Source organism: Bradysia coprophila (genome assembly GCF_014529535.1).
Source record: "Bradysia coprophila strain Holo2 chromosome X unlocalized genomic scaffold, BU_Bcop_v1 contig_35, whole genome shotgun sequence".
In the NCBI taxonomy this organism is placed as follows: Eukaryota; Metazoa; Arthropoda; class Insecta; order Diptera; family Sciaridae; genus Bradysia; species Bradysia coprophila.
In genome coordinates, this window is record NW_023503325.1 from 2,694,919 (window position 1) to 2,716,538 (window position 21,620).

Genomic DNA, 21,620 nt, shown 5'->3' on the forward strand with positions numbered 1-21,620 from the left:
TTTTATCATTCTTTCGTTTTCTTTATATTTTTTTTGATTAAATTTAAACTCTACAATGCTAAACTTATCCCCAAACTGATTACTTAATAATTAGGATATTACATAGCCAAATGATAAATAATATAATTTAGTACTGTGCGCGTTTTTGTATACAAAGACGAATAAAGACAACAAACAACAACAACGAGTTTGCTTTTGTCCTTCTCATGCCTAATAAATCTCTGTTCAACATTTAATTTGTCCTTAAAAATAAATAAATAATTACGTCGCTTGGGATTAATCCTATGTACATGACGGAAATAAAAAATAATCGAAAAACAAAACACTGACTTAACACACGGTACAATAATAATGAACATTTTCCAATCAGAATTGTATTTTCATTACTATTTTTTTGATATCTCGTTTAAAGCCAATCAAATCATCCGATGCTAAACCATTTTTTAGCCATTGCGTTTGGTCAATTGGAGAATTTACACCCATTTTTTTTTTTCAAATATAACCAACAAATTTCTCAATTAAAAAAAAGGAAAAACAAAAATAGAAAGAATCGATCGCACTTTACCCGATAGATTGAACATTATTGCACTCTCATTTAAACAAAAAGGTTAACGAAACAGAACGAAAAAGTTAAAAATTTCTGTGTAAAAGTTCAGTTGCACAAAATCATAGATCATCAACGGCTTTAAGGTAGACTATATACATTATGCATGCACTCACACCTTCCCGATTGTCGCTGGCACCACTTAACAGACGAAACAATTGAAAGGTAGAAAAAAAATAAGTTTATAGTCGTCACACACCATCACGTGTTAATTTTTAAAAACGGCAAGCATTTAGTTACTGAACTATTAAATCTGTTACTTCATTTGTATAGGGAGACTGTAGAGTGTTTGATACTAAATAGACAGTTTGTGCAATAATTTATAAGTCAACTTATAAGTTGGAAATTGTAAGTAACCTTCAAGAGCTTTTTGCATGAAGATTTCGTAAACTGTCTGATATATTTATCAACTGCGTTTGAAAATAATAGCCAGGAGCGTATCGCTTATTCTTGTTAACTAGCCGTTTTTAAAAGGTAAGTTGCATGGTGAGGTAACCATACTGAGATCGATGATTGTTCATACAAGTTTTTCTTCTCAATTCACATCATTGTTGTTTTATTGCCTGCTCCATGCGAAAGTTGACCATTGCATAGGCCCTGCGAAAATGATCTATTTTACGCCCACTCCTGATATTAAACTTTCGCATACGGCAGGAAAAACCAGAGTACATTGGATGTTGCTAAGTAACTCATTAATTCGGTAACAATCTTGTGATGCTAGAAAACTGGATTCTGCGCTTCTGAACAACCTGCTTTGGTAACTGTCTTCTCGACAAGTGTAGAGTTTGTGAAATCTATCAAATTTGATCCAAATGAAAAGTGGAGACATGGACAACGTTCTTTGCCTGACTTGGCCTTCTCCTGATTTAGTATGGAACCTATTGTGCTGGGTCAGATGCATTAGGTTCATTGTCATTTTCAAGAAGGTTTTCTGAAGCTGACTAAGTTTACTCGGGTTTGTTGAAAATAAAATTTCAGATCAGGTCAAACCTTCTAGGTCCTAACAGTAGAGCTTTGTTATGACTCACTTTGACGCTGAGTCTACATTTAACTTCAGAAGAGATATTGTTTTATTAGTCTGGCGAAAACAATGGACGAAAACTTTTGGCCTCAAAACGGCGTAAATTAGGATCTTGTAAAACCGGCAACGGCTTATCACATCGGTGGAGATCCAGCAATACTAAAAGTCGAATGTTGAATATGAAATTTGGTCATCTTTCTAATTATCCCTTTGGTGTACACTGCACAGCAACATTGAACGAATTGAATAAATTAAGAATAAGAATCATTTCAACCATTAAATGGAATGCCAGTCAACAATCGACGAAGTGTTCTTCTTGGCTTCAACTCATTCCAATTTCATTTCCAGTCAAGTCGCTTCATTCGGCTACTCGATTTTTTTTTTTTTTTTTGTAAAAATTTAACGTAAAAAATCTGACAATGTTGTGTGCGGCTCCGTTTCTATCCTTCAGCGGTTAGTGGATCTCGGGCGTGATGAATTTTGACATGTTTGTTGTGATTCGTTTTTGTTGTTGACGTCTTACCACAGATGATGCATTCGAACGGTCTGTACAACGGTTAAAGAATATATTAGAATTCGGCCATTGAATCGACTCCGTCTAGACATTACTCACCTCTCTCCCGTATGTGACCGTTTGTGTTCGGTGAGGTAATAGGCGCGATGGAATACTTTACCGCAATCGTCGCAACGATACCGTTTCGGCGTTTCGTGTTCGCGTGCATGTCGCAGCCAATTGTACTTTCGAGCGAACTGGCAACCGCAATGATCGCACGTATACGGTTTGATCGCCTTATGCGTATTCATATGTGACACGTACTCCGATTCCCGGATAAATGCTTTTGTACATAGGTTACATTTAAATGGCTTTGACGAGCGACTCGCATGGATCCATTTGTGTTGCTTTAAATTCCATTTCGATGTGAAGCTCTTGTTGCATATGCTACACTCGAATTCGCGTTTCTTTGTATGCAGTACCATGTGCGCCTTCAGGCTCGATTTCAAATATTTCTTATTGCAGATCATACATTCGACGGCGTTCTCTTTGAATATACCGAACTTGTCGGGATGCGACAGTCGCACGTGACGCGACAAACTGTTTTTGTGCATGAATCGCTCTCGACAATACGGACAACATTTCGGTTTTTTATCGTGCGTCTCACGGTGCCAGGCTATTTTCGCTTCAGAGTGGAATACTTCGCCGCACGAACAAATGAAATCCTTTTCTTTCGGTCGAATTTTTAGGTGGTGACGGTTGCGATGCTGAATCAGATTCGAATATCGCCGGAACCGCTTCGAGCAAATTTTGCACTGTAAGGGAGCTGCAGGCAAAGTGGAATTTGTTTATATATGAGGAATTCAGTGTAGGCCAGGGACTTGCAGTCTTACCTTCTCCAGAATGTGTATTCATGTGATCGAGCAGATTTTGTCGTACCACAAATTTCTTATTGCAGTACGTGCACCAATAATCTCTGGAATAATTGAACGGGGAACAAAATTTAGCTATTTCGCTCTATTCTCTATTCTCGATATGCATTGCCTACCGTATATTCAAATGCCGCTTCAGATGTATGCTCAAATTCAGCCAGTGATTGAAGAACTTGCCACACGTATAGCATTCAGCAGGATGAATGGACATATGGGCATCATAAGATTTGATAGTGAAAAATTGCTCCTTGCAAACCATACACTGATAACAATTGGCATCGACTGTCGGCGCATCCTCAACGACCGGCTCTGTTTTTATATCATTGGACAATCGGTCCCGCAATATGTTGTAATTGTAGTTCAACAAGTAACGATTCATGCTTTCGGGCATGTCGCGATTGAGTGGATTCTCTTGTTTGATCTTAAAGTCAATTTCCGTCAACGAATTACTACCGCTCGTTATTGTACTAATGCTGGTGCTAGCCGTTACGCTCGTCGACGTGCATGTTATTTTGCTCTTCGTCCGGCATGGAATTTGATAATCATGATCGGCTACTAAATGAATCCGTTTGTCCTTGAGCATTGTGAACACTTTCGGACATTCGGGGCAGCGGTATTTTTTGCGCGTACGAAATTGCTTTGACTTGTCAATCGTTAAACCATTTTCGGAAGAGGTTCCCTTCACATCGGTGTACGCCGATTCCAATGATGTGCTGAAATGGGATGGAAGGAAGTTGTTATGCATCGCAGTTTTGATGGTCAAGTTATACAAGCGGTCAACTTACAATTTCGGCAAAACCACCGGACTATCCGAATTGTTCGGCAAATTTTGATCGTTACTCAAGCTCCAACTCTCTCTGGCAACAGTTGTGTCATAGGAACTCGGATATCGTGGAAACGTGTCTTGTAGCGGATACATCTGTGACAAAATAAATTTTTCGTTTAAAATCAATTCAATTCACCAAGCAGAAACGCTGTTGCAAAAAAAAAAAAACGATAATCACCTGATGGCTCCACGACGACCCCTCGACGTCACCATTGCTTTCTTGCTCGGATATTTCCCCTTTGGCCGGCATCTTTTCATCCGTTCGAATGTTCAAACTGTCCGTGGATGGCGCCCGTTCCTCATAAGAATTGGTATTTTTGTACACGTCCAAGTCCATGTACGAATTTTTCTCATTGTCGAACGGAACATATTGCTGATTCCAGGCATAGTTTTCCGGTGTAAAGTTAATCGGTGAGAGTCGTACGCTGGAATAAAAGTCCTCAAACGACGACAGGCCGTAATCGATGCGACTGGGGCCGGCTTCGTTGAAGTTGTTTTGCGTTTGTGATGATGTGGTCGGCTGCGAGGATGACGATGACAAGTCAGTACTGGACGATTCGGGAAGAACGACAATGTCCTTACAGTCGGGTAGAATGGATTCATCGTCTCGATAAATCGGTTTTGGATTCACTTGAATAGCATCATGGTCAATTTTCACTTGCACGACATCGAGGTCAACTTTGGATTCGGTAATGTCGTTTTCGTCGTCTTTGAACTCAATTGTAAAGATTTCGCTATCACCTTTGTGTGAGTTAATTACAGTGACATCAATGTCCATGTCGTCCTCGTTCGCTACCTTCTCAGTGGTCGGGGTTTCAACCGAATCACTCGATTCTGCGATTTCATCGACATTTGATGTTGATTCTTTTGTACATAAATCCACAATAGATGTAGCTATCTCCTCGACATTCGTATCGCCGTCTCTATTCCTTATTATCAATGAATAAATTGGTGGAGGTGGTGTAAATGTTTGTCGCAAAGGACTGAACGGATGATTGGTTTGGTCAGCGGGTTCATCGACTTTCGAAGTCGATTGTTCCGAACTGTCATTTTCAGCGGCTTTCGAAACCGCATCATGTGACGACGGAACAATTATTTCGGGTGGTTGAAGATTGGCGTCTTCCTCGACGACTGGAACGAAAGGTTTCTTGAATTTCACCACTATCTTCTTTGGCTGCTTGGAGAACGGCGTTTTCAGCAGTGGTCTCGGGTTCGTTTCGGGTATAGACGGTTTTTTTGGCGATGCTAATCGAATGACACTAGTTTTGCCAATCGACGTCACATTTGATATTCTGATCTCGCATGGATTTGGCTCTGGCGATTGAGGTGGAGTAAGGCCTTTGCTTGATGATTGTTTGCCAGCTGTACATTCCGCTTTTGATGCATCGTTTGAACTTAAGCTAGAGTTTTGTTCGGGACGAGGTGAAGGTGATGACGTTTCGGACGAATTAAAAGGCTTCGCTAACGTTCTGTAACTGGTTGTAGGCAATGGAGATTTTGGTAGGACAATAATACTGCGATTGGCATTTAAGATTTCTTTCTCGTGGATCACCTGAAATGACAGGAAACCGAAATGTTGCCTTTAGAATCCTGGTTTGATGCTGTTTCAACTCGAAATTTTTTTGTTCGATAATTGTTCAGCTAAGTTCAGCAGTTTTTTCAATCCGTATAAAGGTTCCGCTCAAAATAAAATATCAACTCCAAACTTGTGTTCTTACATATTTCCACGCCGACTGACGTAGGATTATATTTCGTCTTACTTGTACAGACCACATCAACCGACTGCCCGAGCTGATAACACACAGCGATTTGAAAAATGATTTGAAGGAAAAAAACAGCCAATGTAAGCTGTTTGGAGGTAAATTTATGCGCTGTGTACACACAAAAGAATTGAAAAAGACGGTCAACTTTAGTGGCCCCAACTGTGTGACTTTCTCATCGAAAATGAACACTTTAAATTAAAATCTCAATTCACTCTCAGATATGGCGTTGAAAGAGGTTTCTGAACTCGAATCCTGCACTTGCGGTACGTCTTGTAAGAAGTCTCTTATTCGTCTCAGTTTCAAACAGTCATGGGAATAATGTGGATATCCTGTTACCAAGTTACCGGTAAATATTTTCGTCAAAAAATTAGATATCGGTAAATCAAAATTTCGCCAAACAAACCACAGGGGCCACAGGGAAATGTGTCGGTTTCAAATCAAATTAACCTAAGGGACAGAGTCTGCCAATGCATTTAAAAAACGTTCGACATTATCTTTTGTTGTTTTGTGCAGCCGATGAATCATTTTGTAAATTTAAAACAGAACCCAAAACACTGAGAGCCTGGAATCATGAACAGCTGTATGACTTAACAGATTGGATTTTGTTGTTGTTTATATTTCCATATAAATCATTAAGTCACACACAGGGGATTAAATGGGAACATTTTCAATAGACATGCGAAACAATGGAGATCGTTTCGATAAGGGAATCAATTATTTCGATCTCTGACGACCGGAGGGAATGCGTATAGAATTGGGAACACGATTTCGGATCTTTTCTGCATTTGAGCTAAACTCGCTAGAGCACAAAAAATTGATAAGCGCTCTTCCGGAACATCTCGTTTCGACGGCATGTCAAATTGAAATGTGTCCAAAATGAATTCACTTTAACTGACCGGATCTATAAAGCGGGTTTTCGTTTTCAATAAAGTATGAGACGAGTGATTGGCTGGTGAGCAAATCGAGCCAAACAAATAAAAAAACTGAAGTGAAAGTAAGCAGCAAATTTACATCACTCACCTCATCGGCATTCTGGTACGATTGTTTGTCTCCTTCGAGTTCACTTTTTATCGTCATTGCAACATCAATTTCACATTTCACTGCCGTGTCAAATTTCGGCTTAACATCCACAACACTGCCCAACATTTCAAATTCACTGTTACTAACACCAACCACAACCGGTTCACTTTCATCGTCCGTATTTTCATCCACTTCGATGGGACCACTATCCGTTTGCAGCCGTGTACACAACACATCGTCCAATTTGAACGATTCGCCGAATTTACAATCCAAATTGGTTATATCCACTGGAGCTGGCAACTTTACGTCACTCAGTACCCTTAGGCCTTCAGTGAATTTTTTCTGATTGTGTGCATCGGGCTTGACATCGATGGGCTCATCGTCATTGATGTAAATGACCGAATTCGGTCGAATTATTCGATTGTCTTGCAACGGATCCACGTTCTCATTCTCGTATGTGGCGCAGTCATCCTGATTCTCGCCATCGTCTTCCAAATACTCGTCAGCGTGTTCAATGTACTCGATATTTGGATCAGCCTGCTGTGTGTAATCGTCGTCGATGTGCTCTTCACCAACCGCTTCCACTTCATCGACATTTTCCACTGGAAGATAGAGGGTACCATTTCGTTGACTACTTATACCGACTTGATGCGACGTCAATTTGTATGTATTGGTCGATGAAAGTGCTTGAACGGGTGGTTCGATGGCACGTTTCGCTACAATTGATCCATATGGAGGTGGTGGGAATTTTTGACTTTGTTGACCTGCAAACGATGCCTGTGTTGCGATGGCCGGAACAATATGACTGCCGGGTAATGCATTTGTGACAAATTTTTGTGTTGTCGTGGATTGTTGGGTGGGAACCTCTCGGAATACGCGAGTACTACAACTGTAACCAAATAAAACTTGTTGTGGTCGACGGGGAATCGGTTCCGGTAAAAATTGATTCACTTCCTGAGTAAAAGCATTTTCTGCAATCGGTGCATATTTGCTGTGCTGTGGGTCTGATGTCGAATTTGGATCGGTGACTTGTTTTGTCATTGTTATGTTTACCAATGCTTTGATCACTTGATCTTTCGGATGGGTGTCCAGATGGGATTGCAGGTCCATGCCCACATGTAGGAATAGTGTGCATACTGGACACTGTAATTGGTCCATTTTGATTGTTTACGGCAATGTTACGGATTTTATCGCAAGTAAAATTAGCACGTTTTCACGCAAGGTTACGCGAATAAAATCGAAATTCGTATTGTTGTGTGTTTAAGGTCACACAATTGTAGACGACGTTTTATTGATGTGTTTGTAATCATCATCCCAAAAAGACTCCATTTTGTTTGAAAAATGTTCCTCGGTCAAATTTCTATATTGGCCTGAAAATAAAACATGTTCGAACGTTCAGAAATGATAAGAGTGGTACGTGCTAAACAACATTCAATGCTCAAACGCAATCAAATTGAGAATAATAATTGAAGAAAAATCAAATTTAGTTCATTGTTTCAATTAAAGACAATCGATCTTTGTACAACTAATATGTCAAAATATTTTCACTCATGAACGACATCGAATCACTGGGGGTAATTTCGTATTCAACAATGTCAGAATCGTTCATTGGCTGGGTAAACTCGTAATAATTAAAATACCCACCATTCTGATGACCACGAATTAATTGATAACTCGATTTTGTAGCCAAAATAGAAATTTTTAGTAGACACTTCGACACAAAGTTCAGCTCAAAATGTACAGCTTAAAATGTCAATAAAAGTTTTTCTCGCACACCAGATTACAGCTGGAATCGTACTAAACAGATGATTTGGGTTGTTTACGTTGTCTGGTACGGCTGGTACAGAATCGAATGGAATCTAAGCAATGAAAATGTTGTACATAAATGTACGCTACCATCCAGCAATGACAACAGTTTTTAATTTTTATTTATATATCATATTGATCGTCTATTCAGGCGAAATCATTTGAAAGTCTTTTATAAGCAACAGAGTAAGAAAAAAAAATTTGATAGAAAATATATGAGGTTGTAATGTCATTATAATGGGTTCTAACGGTGAATAAAAACATTTTGTACTAGAAACATAATTGAAAGAAATTAGTTGAAGAAGAGGGGGACCTCATTGGTCTCAATGAATGTACAAACCAGGTATGGTCTATCCATACAAGCCGAAGGGAATAGCGATTTCATATAAACAAACTCACCTCAATGATTTTCATTGAAAAGTGAGTTTGTTCATATGAAATCGCTATTTCCACCGCTCCATACAAAATTTGACATTAGACCATTAGACCTTGTGTTCATTGATCCGTCTAATGAAGTCGTTGTTTGCATAATTTTACAATTTGTGAGATGGGGGGTGAATTTTGTATAAAAACCGCGATGTGTTTCTATCGTCGAAAAACGCACAAGACCAAACAAAACAACAATAGCAAAGACAAAAACGCTTATGACAATATGTTCGTATACATACAACACAACATTTCTAAAGTATAGTTTCCACTTAAAATGAGCACTCCGTTTAGCCTCCGTTTACATGACAGTTGTAAAATAGAACAAAGGAACTGTCACGTGAACGGAGTAAAAAATTGAAACAAATTCAATTTCCACTCCGTTTGCGTGACAGTTCTTTTGTTCTATTTTACAACTGTCATGTAGACGGAGGCTAAACGGAGTGCTCTTCTTAAGTGGAAATTATTCTTAAGTTAATGGCTAGTCTACGCACTTTAAGAGACAATGCAAAATACATGAAAAAATAAATTTGACAGATGGCTCATTGGCTCATGCATTTTATGTCAACATTTTTCAATCATCTTGCATGAATATATTTTTCGTTCACTTTTCTTGCATTTTGCGTGTACTAATCTTGATACACTATCTCTAGAACAATACATTCATAGGATTTCGAGCATTAGTCAAGAAATTTTCAGTAACAGAATGACTCGAAATATTAATCACAAAAGATGGTGGCGCTTTAAGCAATGCTTGAAACGAGACGATCAAGATTTTGAAAGGAATGTTCGGTGCTTCTACATACATAACATATATACAGAGTGACAATTTTGCCAACTTGGTAATACCAAGGTATATGTAAATACTTTGTCACCAAGATCACAATCTCAAAAGACATGTTCACTATATCAAGAGAAAGCCACCTTACTGATAAAAGTTGATTTTTTTTTAAATTTTGTTCCGGCTCGAAGGCAAAATGTCAAATTAGGTAAATTTTTTAAGGTTTGATCGTTTCCTTCGAAACTCGCTTAATCATCACTGTCAATTAATACGCCTTAACAAATATTACTCTGCAATCAGAAAAATGTTAAGTTGATACGGCTGTGGCAACGAGATATTACGAGCAAATCAATTCCCATGAGAATAGAACCAATTTTGCATGCAATTATCTCGCATTTTCGCCCATAGGTGCCAACTGTCATTATATATCTGAACAGGCGTACCAACCTTTCATTTCTCTGTCTACAATAGAATATCAACAAAATATTTGATTTTACAGTTTAGCCGAGTTACACTCGAGATAATTTTGATACGAGTCCAAATAGAGTGTTATGATGAAAGAGAAGAAGAGATTTTGACAATTACCCCAGGGTAAGTTAAAATAAACTGGTCTTCTGTCCTCTCGCTCTCAACGTACCACGTTGAAAGAGAAGCAAATACTTTGACAAGTATCCCAAGGCAAGTTATAATAACTAGTCTTCGGTTTTCTTGCTCTGATCATAACAGTCTATCAATAATACTACAATAACTTGCCCAGCTTTGAACGATATGAATAAAGTAAAGTGATTATTCATAGCGTTCATGGAAAGCACCGTCTTCTACCAAAGTATATAAACGTTCAAGGTACCGCAGACCTTCAGGGAATAGCAAGAAATACGGATCCCGATTTTCGGATGAATATAAGATTTATAATGTTGCATCTGCGATGTTTGTCGTAATAATGTTGCTAGTTTACAGCCTTGGTCAGAACTGCGTTGCTCGGTATAAAATTGTCTGTGTTGAGTATTGAGTATGCAACCTAACAAAGTGAATTTACTCGATTTTACTTGTGTCCAACGTTATGAAAATTATATTCACCTGAAAGTAGGGATCCGCGTGATTTTGCAGATCTGCGACAAAGTATGTAAACACTTTATATACTTTGTCTTCTACGACCTCTACTATCTCAGTAATATTTGGTATTATACAAAGAAAAACCAACTTGACAAAAATAAAATTTCTTCAATTTGGTACAATTATTTAGTTTTCCACTTTAAAATGTCATGTGTCAATTTGAAATGGTATATATACATTTGACGTTTTGTTGCGAAATATTTTCTTGGAAAACATGATAGTCAGGATTAAAATTGTAATGTAAATCGGATAAATGTAAACAAATCGGATAAAATATTATTTAAAACAATGAAGAACTCCAGCGATTCCGAGGAGGAATTTTTCGATGCAGAAGAGGACACGCCAAACCGTTTTATGAAGTAAATTACTTTTGCCAATAATTTTTTTTTTCTGCTCGTTCACAATGTCTTTTTTTTCTTCACATCATCTGAAATTAACTTTTGAGTTGACCTGTGTTTTCACGATCCTTAATCCCTTTTATCGCAGAAACTATTTATTAGCTATCTTTTAAGATGTTATCTTATCGCGACGAAATCAATAATTCGTTAATGTAACGAATGTTTCTGAAATATTTCGTGTACGTAAAGTTTAGTCTTAATTTTTTTTGTGTTTTATCTTTTTTTTATACATTTATAGTTACGCTTTATTATACACAACATTCATGCACAATATATCCATGTCTCGATTCACATAATAATAAATATTTTGAAATTGCCACAGAAAACGGTCGCCAAAAACTCAATTGGGTGAAGGTTTTGTGTTTCCCGATGCCAACAAAACAATCGATGAAGTGGAACTCCAGAAACCATTAAGATCGCATACAAATCAGTCCAGTCAGGATCATGAATTTGTGGAACCCAAAATGGTATGTCGAATTATGTGTGAATCATTGGCGTAAATTTATTTGGATTGGTTGGCAACTGACTATATCTTACCGTGCCGATCGCCGTACTTTTTTCATTTTATCTGTGTGTTACATTCATTACTTGCTTATTCAGCTAAATCTTTTTCTCCTTTTCTTCTTCTTTGGTGTTATATACGAAGTGTTGTTTGTGTTATATTTGTTGGGTCCAATATTCTAATTTGATCATTTTGGTTGCTAAAATCACATCATCATCATCATCATCTCATAAATTTGGGCATTTAGAATTTTGCGGAATTTTTTCTTCCTTTTTTCATCAATCACATCGAACCGACAAAACACGACCATTTGTAACAGGTGTCCTCTATGTCCTCTTTGGGACTAGTTTTGATTATGTTCAGTAATGCGAAAGAAAACTATTTTCCTGCGCAGATTCACTTTGCATATTTTGCTTTGAATAGAGAATTGTGTTGCAATCGTTTCCAGTCATCTTGTGTATGATAGTGAAAAGCACTAAAAATGCCATATAGCATTCATGAACAAGGATGGTTTTGAGAAATTTTGAAATCGCGAGACATCACCGATTCATTCCGTGACTGTCTCGTTCAAGAAACAGGTCAATTTTCAAGTTTTGTTTGTTTCAATGTCCGTGTTTCATTGAAACCTGACTCTTTGTGAGAAATTCCGGACCTTCTTCTCAAAAGGAACAATGCTATGGGAAATGTTCCCGGTTTTCTCAAACCCTTGAAACCAAATAAACAAAACAAAAAAACATTTTACACGAACGGCGAAAATTCAAAATATCCAACATGACGTCTTTCTACGACAACAACAACGCGAAAACACATCGATTGTGTTACTTAATTTCACACATTCGGTTCGCAGTCGAAATGATGTCACTGTGTGAATATATATAACCGAAAATATTATTCATTTAAGCAGATTGGCTTTACCGAATCATTTCTTTATTTCCAATCAACTTACACCGATGACAGGGATTGAGTGTTCAATGAGCTCATTGATATAATTGTTTTTGTGAAAATAGGCAACTGATTCAGGGTTTGTAATGGTGTATTGCTTTAATATCCAGTCGAAGAAATTGCTCGTTGACAGTTAGAAATTTTAACTCGAAATCTGTTTTCAACAAAACAGGAGTTGATATTTCATATTAAGTGCAAACTCACCATTTCGTCAACCGTGCCGTGATAGCTAAGTCATATTGACTAAGAATGATTAAAGCAATCACTTCTGTGCTAAAAGACAGCTGAAACAAAATTCGCCACTTATTTCAAAGTCGCCGACTGTAATCACCATTTAAAGTATTGTATTGACATTACTGGTGCTGCGATAGTGACAAAGAAGTAATTTTGTTCAACTGAGTGGAACAAGTCTACCACAGCAAAACGAGCCATCAGAACAGTCGGAGCGTTTGCTGCGACTGAGCCCCGTACAAACCCGTATATCTATTGCGTACGTGACCCTAGTGCGTCTGTCACCCTACTTTGACCGTAAGCCTATTGCGCCGGTTAATGTAGTTAAAGTAAAATTATTATGTAATGTGTACATCTTAGAAATTGCACATAGCGCAATTACGAAACCCCGTACGACGTCCCTTTCAAATGAAACAAAAATTTCAAATCGCCCTAAAATTTTATTTTTTTGAAGGGCCTAGTATCGGCCTCAGTCCGAGGACCCAAATATAAAAATTTTTTCAACTACATTCTATTCGGCCTTTGATTACCTTCCAAATGAAACAAAAATTACGAAAAACGGATGAAATTTGCTCGAGTTATATGTAAAATACACATAGGGCCCTAGTAGTGGCCTTAGTCCAAGGACCCAAATTTAATTTTTTTTCAACAACATTCTATTCGGCCTTTGATTACCTTCCAAATGAAACAAAAATTACGAAAAACGGATGAAATTTGCTCGAGTTATATGTAAAATACACATAGGGCCCTAGTATCGGCCTCAGTCCGAGGACCCAAATTTAATTTTTTTTTCAACTACATTCTATTCGGTGTTCGATTATCTTTCAAATGAAACAAAAATTACGAAAAACGAATGAAATTTACTCGAGTTGTATGTAAAATACGCATAGGGCCCTAGTAGCGGCTTTAGTCCGAGGACCCAAATTTAATTTTTTTTTCAACAACATTCTATTCGGCCTTTGATTACCTTCCAAATGACACAAAAATTACGAAAAACGGATTAAATTTACTTGAGTTATATGTGAAATACACATAGGGCCCTAGTAGCTTTTCACTTCTAAGGCCCTAACTCACGGTCCACTCACCCGATTTTAAAAAACTTTTTTTTCCTGGATTGGTATTGACAATACCTATCATTTGCCGTGTCATTTACATTTCCATCGTTTATTTTGCCATAAATATCACCAAAAGACCTTAAATCACTTAGGTGGCCCTAACTCACGAAGGGCCGACCCGAATATGCCCACCTTCGAACTTAGCCTCACTATTTCGACTATCTTTCAGGGATTTTTTTTTTTTTTGAAATCGGATTTGATTTACTCAAGATATCGACGTGACGGACAGACGGACAGACGGACAGATGGGCAGATGGACAGACGGACAGATTTATTGCGGATTCGTCATCTATGAACATAGGCAAACACTTTGCCCTTACCGTCTGCTTCGAATTCCATCAATTACACACGGCATCGTAATCTTATAAGCCCCTTCGTACTTCGTACGGGGCTAAAAAAGAGGATAGCCTTGAAGTAGAGATTGCATTTACCGTCTTCGCTAAATAGATCCTGTAGTCATTTTCGTGAGATATCCTATCGCATGTGGTTTATTGGCGAGATTTACTGAAAAATTGATCGAAAAATTATCGGTAAATTTTGCAGTAATTTTGATCACTAAAAAATATATTTCATTTGCGATATAATGCCTCACGACAATGACTCCACCGAAAGATATTACTAAGGTGATGACAATCGTATTAGCAATAGTGCGTTGATTTCACGACAGAGTAAAGTTAACCAGGCAGGAGCGCTGATTTGACAAGGGAATAAAATTTTTCAATTTATAACAATGTTCATATGAGTTCATTTTTATACAGTGTATTAGGTCCCTTCTGTGACTTTTCGAAAATGAACCTCTACTGCCTGGTTTATTTTACTCTGTCGTGGTTGATTTACATGATTTGACCTGCAGGTGCTATTTACCGATAATTTACCGAAACCGGTAAATACAATCTCTACCAGGAAGTCCGGTAATTTATGGGGAAAAGAATTTGCTCGAGCATTTGATTTTTAGAAATTTATTTGGAGGTATTCCTCGACTCCCTTAGCACTTTCCGGTGTGCCTAAAGTTGACAAGTCACAATAACCAGCAACGTGTTAATTTCATCAATTCTGCCTCAGCTGTTTTTCAGTTGATCCACACAAACAATCAACACTGTTTATACGGTTTTACCACTAACACGCGCGTGCGTGTAGCACCTTTATAAACCGTGTAAATCCGTTTTGATTGTGGATTTGTGAAACAGCTGATGCAAATTTATGCTGAAATTTCACTGCTTCTGACTGTACCTGAAATAATGTTACTAATTTTCAATTTCATGTAAATTCAGGTCAGGTCACTTCAGATTCAAATATTCTGAGGTCGACCCGCCATTCAAGGCTACCTGACCTGTTCCGAGTCCGGACACATACCGTAGAATCATTTTTCACGTAGAATAATCTTTGTCGTCGATTAAAAACACTTTGTAAAATTCTGATTTCCCATTCCCTATCAGCAACAATTCTATCTTCTCCAGAGTCAATATTCTCGCTGATTGATTCTGCGATTTCGTGATCGGCTGTGTGAAGCGTTCTATCCATAACGGTTTGAAAATCATCCATTTTCCGTATTGTTTAACACTGTCGGATCTCCAGTTACTAAAATACAAACCATCTCTCACTTACCATTTGATGTAATTAACCTCTGTGCTCGCATTTATATGATGCTCGTATGATTTATGATTTCCGCCTTTGCGATCAGAAATCTCTCTGCTTTCAACATAGGAACAGAACAAAAACGAATCACTGTAAGTAACCAGAGGTTTTTTTTTGTGTGTATACAATTCGGTGGCATTCGCAGTTGATTATTCTTTTCTACAGAATTTCTAATTCGCAATTTGAATTTTCTTCGATTTTCTTTCTTGCGTTCATACCATACTCGGTTCATATCAAGGGATATCTCGTGAGTTATTGCGATCTGCGGTGGATATATTTTTAATAAAAATAAATTTATTCGCTCTGCAATCATACATACAACTATGCAATCTGTAGATCTGAATGAACGGCTCATTACCATAACAATATCACTTTAAAGTCATATAATGCAAAACCGTATACTCTCCATTTGTTCCAATTTCTATTACCGCGCGTATATGTAGCATATGCATGCAGAATATTCATAAAACATAAACAATTTTGTTTTTCACGCTTTATAACTTCTATGCTCTGTTGTGTTACAGACTCTTGTTCAATTCATTTTTCATTCATGTACCGTCCACAGTCCAAATTGCACGTTTAACATTTTAGTCCAAATATTTTTGTTTTTTTGTTGTTTTATATACTTATGTTGTGTGATTATTTGTTTTGTTTTTATGTCGATTATAACAAGAAAAAATTTTCAAATCTTTAGTCCGGTAGACAACGTTTTCGTGACTTACGTCAATGCATGCAAAATGATGAGGATGAAAATCCTGGAAATACGTTGACGCCTGACTCGCAGGTATTTGATTTGATTTCATTTTATAGGTTTAGTTAATGAAATGCGCGCGCTGCTTTACAAATTTTAACAAAAAAAAAATTAAATTTTCATTTCTCGTTTCGATGAAACTTTTACTATCTCGTCAAAACTTCACCTGGTCCATTGTTTACTTTTCTCCTCTAGAACAGCTCAGTTGAAGGTGTATTCACGCAACCCAGACCGACACATCCATTTCGTATAATCGAAAATGATGCAATCAGTATTCACAGCATGACATCGTTGGGTCGCGTCGGTCGTATTCTAGCCGGAAGTGTGGATGTGTCCAATATTAGCATTGAAAAGGAATCCTCTCAGTCAACAGCATCGTCAAACGCACCACAGTCAATGAATCCGTCAACCGGTTCAAATTCACCTGAAGCCAAGAAACCGGATGACAATGCGACGAAAGAAGATAATCGTGATTCACCCGTACCATTAGCCGTCGATAGTAATAACATAGTATTTCAAGGTAAAAAAAAGCTTTTGCATCGGCTGGACGAACAAGACTTGTCTAAACACCATTCCTTTCGTTCAACTTTTCAGAACCGGACGTTATAGCCAGCACAAAATTAGCTCATTCGAAAACCACTGACAGTTTGACGTCGGCGGGTCCTATTGCTCCACCACGTCGGAAGAAGAAAACGCGCAAGCTATCCACCAGTTCATCGGAACAGTTTAATATAAACGAAGGATTCAAACTGCCCCCAGTAGATAATCAAGAGAAACTCGTCGTACAATTACCTACCAAATATGACGCATCCAATACAACTGAAACTACTTCGCTCGTTAGTCCGGCAACAGCGGCAATTGAATCGCTGACACGCGAAATTGAAAATTCTTTCACCGAGGCAACACTTTCGCTGAAAAGTCAGTCCAGTGGATCGATGGGTCGAATTTCTCACTCGCTGGGGAATTCGTCCACTTCCGTTTACTCGAAACCCAGCCCATCAAATAGCTCCAAGAGTAATTCAGCGCCGGGCAGAGTAGCTAGCACAATTGATCCGAATCAAGGTTTGAATCTGTATAAGGCGACCAGGGGCCAATATGTGGTCAAGCCACAGGATGATGCAGCAAATAAGGCAGAAGGACCATCAAAAGAAGAAATGGAACGAATTGATCGTATTCGAGCCGAAATACTCGGTACGAATTCTAAGGAGCGGTTAAATTTCGCTGGAACGGGAACGAATAGTCTTGGCAGTGGTATGCGATATGCACCAATTATTTCTAGTTTCCAGCAAGCTAAAGAGAGACGAAAATCTGCAGGCGACGAAGATATACTAAAGCAACTGAATATTTATGTGCGAACTCGAACCGATTCTGGAAAACAGTTGACAGACTTTGAAATACTCGAACAAGTGCCGGTTAAGAATTTAGATACTGGCGAAAAGATTCCGTTGTCAGCCGTTAAACCGCCACCACCACCAGACGGATGGAATCCACTGTCTTTGCACATCCATAAATTGACTAGTCACTTGGAGCCACCATTGGAAAAAGAATCGGATGAAGAAAGTGTTATTGGCATACCACCCGAAACTGAACCGCCTCAAATGGATGAGGACGAAGGGGACAATGAAGATGGCGGCAGATTGAGAAAGAAAACTGCTCGACTAAAGCGATTCATTGGGTCAACAATGAGAAAAACCGTTGACAAAGCCAAGTCCATTGCGTCGGAGGTATCGCATGCACGACATAAGGAAGATGTGGCCGATATTATCGATGTGGTCAATCCAGAACAAAACATTAAAATCAAAGCGTCCAGCACAAATAAGGGACCGTATGAATTCACGAAATTGCAACACGTTCAAGACCTCTCCGGTGAACACACCGGCGCTGTGTGGTGCATGAAATTTAGCTCGTGCGGACGATTGTTGGCTACGGCCGGTCAGGATCGGGTTTTACGAATTTGGGTACTCAAAGACGCCTATCCGTTTTTCCAAGACATGCGCAACAAATACAATGCTGATCAAAAGGCGTCACCGACGCCCTCACAAGAATCGCTCGTGTCACACAATTCGGCGGAAGAAGCAATTGCGTTACAGACGGCCGCCGACCAATCATCCGGACCGTTTATGCCAAAAGCTTTTTGCTCGTACACCGGGCACACATCTGGTTTGTGAAATTTTTTTTGCTTCCCACGGTTGTTAGGGGCCGTTCATAAATTACGTAACGCTAGAGGGGGGAGGGGGGGGTATGAGGCAAGCGTTACGGTTCTAACAAAATTGGGTCAAACTTGACCCTTTTAGCGTTACAGACCCGGGGGGGGTCTGAAAAATGTTGATTTTTGCGTTACGTAATTTATGAACGGCCCCTTACTGTAATTTTCCATTTTTGTTTTCCAGACTTACTCGATGTGTCGTGGTCGAAGAACTATTTCATCCTGTCAAGCTCAATGGATAAAACCGTACGTTTGTGGCACATTTCTCGCCGTGAATGCTTATGCTGTTTCCAGCACATTGATTTTGTAACAGCCATAGCATTTCATCCGCGTGACGATCGTTACTTTTTGAGCGGAAGTCTCGATGGTAAATTACGGTTATGGAATATACCGGACAAGAAGGTCGCACTGTGGAACGAGGTGGACGGACAAACAAAACTAATAACGGCAGCTAACTTTTGTCAGAATGGAAAATTCGCTGTGGTCGGATCGTACGACGGTCGTTGCTTGTTTTACAATACCGATCAGTTGAAGTATCACACACAAATCCATGTACGATCGACGCGAGGTCGCAATAAAACGGGCCGCAAAATCAGTGGCATTGAACCGATGCCGGGCGAAGATAAAATTTTGGTCACATCAAACGATAGTCGGGTGCGGCTGTATGATTTGCGTGATTTGAATTTGAGTTGTAAATATAAAGGCTATTCTAACGTGTCATCCCAAATCAAAGCATCGTTTAGTCACGATGGGAAGTATATTATTGCCGGTTCGGAGAATCAATGTATTTATATTTGGAAAACGAACCACGACTACTCCAAACTGAGTTCGGTAAGTGAGAGGACAATTTTACGCTTGAACTTTACAGTTGATCGATGATTGTCATTCATCCATTCCTTCGTCCGTAGGTTCGACGGGATCGTAGTGATTTTTGGGAAGGTATTAAAGCACACAACGCAACTGTTACCTGTGCAATATTTGCACCTCATCCGGAGGCCATAATCAAGTCCGAACCAGACGATGATGATATATCTAGAGTTAGTGTAAGTAAACCGCCCACTACTTTGTCTCACTTCAAAAATTCAAACTTTGCATGTGGATGTTACAGAATCCAACGCCCACCACAACGGATCCAATGGTTGAGCAGCGAAAGAAGAGTTGCGGATATGTGCTAATCAGTGCGGATTTTAATGGTGCGATCAAAGTATTCGTCAATAAAACAAAACCGAAGCACAGCAGTCTGCCCTATACGGCCATTCTGGACGATTAGATTTTATTGAAATTGAAGTGACGGAAAATCGAACCAGTATATACAGGCTTGATGGGCGTTTCCTTTGTTTAGGAGTATCAATATAGTTGGGGTGGGCCAGATGGTAGTGTCGGATTAGTGTAACTTTTTACCGATTTGATTTAACTATTTATTGGATTTCAAATTCACTTTTTTCGCAATAGTTTTGGTTTTAATTTGAATGTTGTTTTTAACGGCCCCGTACAAGCATAAATTTCTCAATTATAAATTTGCATCACGAAAGCACCTTTTTGACTTGAACATTGTGCACAAAATCATATACTGATCAACAGCAGCAGTATCACACAGAAACGGTTTTTTTAGCTGTGAACTTGTGATGAAACTTTATCACTGACCTACACTGGTTGTTCAAGCGATTCATCAAATAGTGGTTTTATCATTGACTGTTGACTATACTTCCATGAAAGAAGCCATGTCTATTCTGCAAACATTTGCGCTCAATTAAACAATTAGACAATTTGCATCGACTACCGGGTTGACGCCGGAAAATTAGCGATAAATTGGACTTGTTGAGATCGACAGCTATAGCTATTGTCAATTCGTCATTAGTTGTCAATAGCTGTCAATGTCAGCGAATTCGAATCCTCAACTTAAGCGTGCACAAAGTGATCTCGCCTTAAGTACATTTTCGCTTAGTTTTTGGTTTAGTAAAACGTTAGATTTTTTGCTCCAGTTAGCCAACTTCTACATGGAGTTCAATTTCAATGCTACCATCGAAAAATTCGCATGACATGCAAAGCCAAAGTTCTTGTCTACAGCTCCACTAACCTTTTTTCACCCAAAGACGTCGACTCGAAAGACGTCGTCTCAAAAGCAGTAGTATCGATCGATGCTGAATCTGCGCAACAGAAAATTCTCCGCTATTCCGACTTCAATCGATACTACTGCCTCAAAGAAGACTTTTTTCAGTTCGATATCTTGGAATGATATGTAAAGCAACAACATTGTCTGATGCCAAATTTTCCGCCCTTGTCGCTCTTACATAATTCGACTGAGAAGGAGATAAATAGTGTTCAAAGTTTTGATGTTGTTCCAGGTTACGCGACCTAGCGGCGTATGTGTTCCAAAAATGGGCGGGTTGTGTTTTTAAAAGTATCTATTCTTGACAGTCCTGGCAGAGAAAAAACCTCGACATGCACTTAAACATTTCAGCTTCACATAATTCATCGTATATGCTACCAAACTTCCGTAAGCTCTACCTCTCCTGAAAGTACATGCAATTGCCTTTCATATGACACCCCACACGACCATGAACGTTTCGTGTAACTCGAGAAATATCTGTAAGAGAAGTGTACGTTTTCAGTCTTTTTTCTGTTGAAAACGTCAACTGCACATATCTCAGTGTGGATGAATTTTAAACCCAATAAGACCCTATTTGCCCGAAAGTACATGTACCTTTCTAATGACACCACACACGACTCTGTACGGCTCGTGTAACTGGAGAATTTTTTTAAAGAAAAGTGTATGTTTTCGGTTTTTGATCACCTCACACAAGCTTCGAAGAATTTTTTTGAAAGTGGTTTTGGCTTCTGCGGTCGAATACCTTATTGAGTCTTTGGAAAAAAGTCCAATGGAAAATGCGTCCGATTTCAAGATTCTGTTTTTCAAAAGAATCCCTAACAACTCTTGTCGCAAAGTGAGAGTCTGTCTTCGTCTAGCATAACCTAACATTAAGATCGTCCATACATTACGTGACACTTGATGGGGTAGACCTCTAAAAAGAACAATGGAGTTGTATGTTGTTCT

General features: G+C 38.7%; 2 protein-coding genes across 3 annotated transcripts; one reads left to right on the forward strand and one right to left on the reverse strand.

The window, feature by feature from the left end:
- Nucleotides 1-8,452, reverse strand: LOC119069537. Its single transcript, XM_037173613.1, has 8 exons — nucleotides 8,304-8,452; nucleotides 6,660-8,029; nucleotides 4,055-5,428; nucleotides 3,836-3,969; nucleotides 3,167-3,763; nucleotides 3,012-3,094; nucleotides 2,239-2,944; nucleotides 1-2,171 (listed from the first exon to the last, which is right to left on the reverse strand). Exons 2-8 carry the CDS (start codon nucleotides 7,815-7,817, stop codon nucleotides 2,066-2,068), a joined length of 4,158 nt encoding a protein of 1,385 aa, XP_037029508.1. The 5' UTR covers nucleotides 7,818-8,029; nucleotides 8,304-8,452; the 3' UTR covers nucleotides 1-2,065.
- A 2,496-nt stretch (nucleotides 8,453-10,948) lies between these two features.
- On the forward strand, nucleotides 10,949-19,900 carry LOC119069538 (WD repeat-containing protein 44). 2 transcript variants are annotated; one of them, XM_037173614.1, is made up of 8 exons: nucleotides 10,949-11,144; nucleotides 11,506-11,650; nucleotides 16,303-16,392; nucleotides 16,555-16,879; nucleotides 16,954-18,519; nucleotides 18,750-19,396; nucleotides 19,474-19,608; nucleotides 19,674-19,900. In XM_037173614.1, the coding sequence occupies exons 1-8, from the start codon at nucleotides 11,074-11,076 to the stop codon at nucleotides 19,833-19,835; spliced, it is 3,141 nt and encodes a 1,046-aa protein (XP_037029509.1). In that variant the 5' UTR covers nucleotides 10,949-11,073; the 3' UTR covers nucleotides 19,836-19,900. The 2 variants fall into 2 exon arrangements, with proteins under 2 accessions (XP_037029509.1, XP_037029510.1); XM_037173615.1 differs by lacking the exon at nucleotides 16,303-16,392.
- Nucleotides 19,901-21,620: the final 1,720 nt, after the last annotated feature.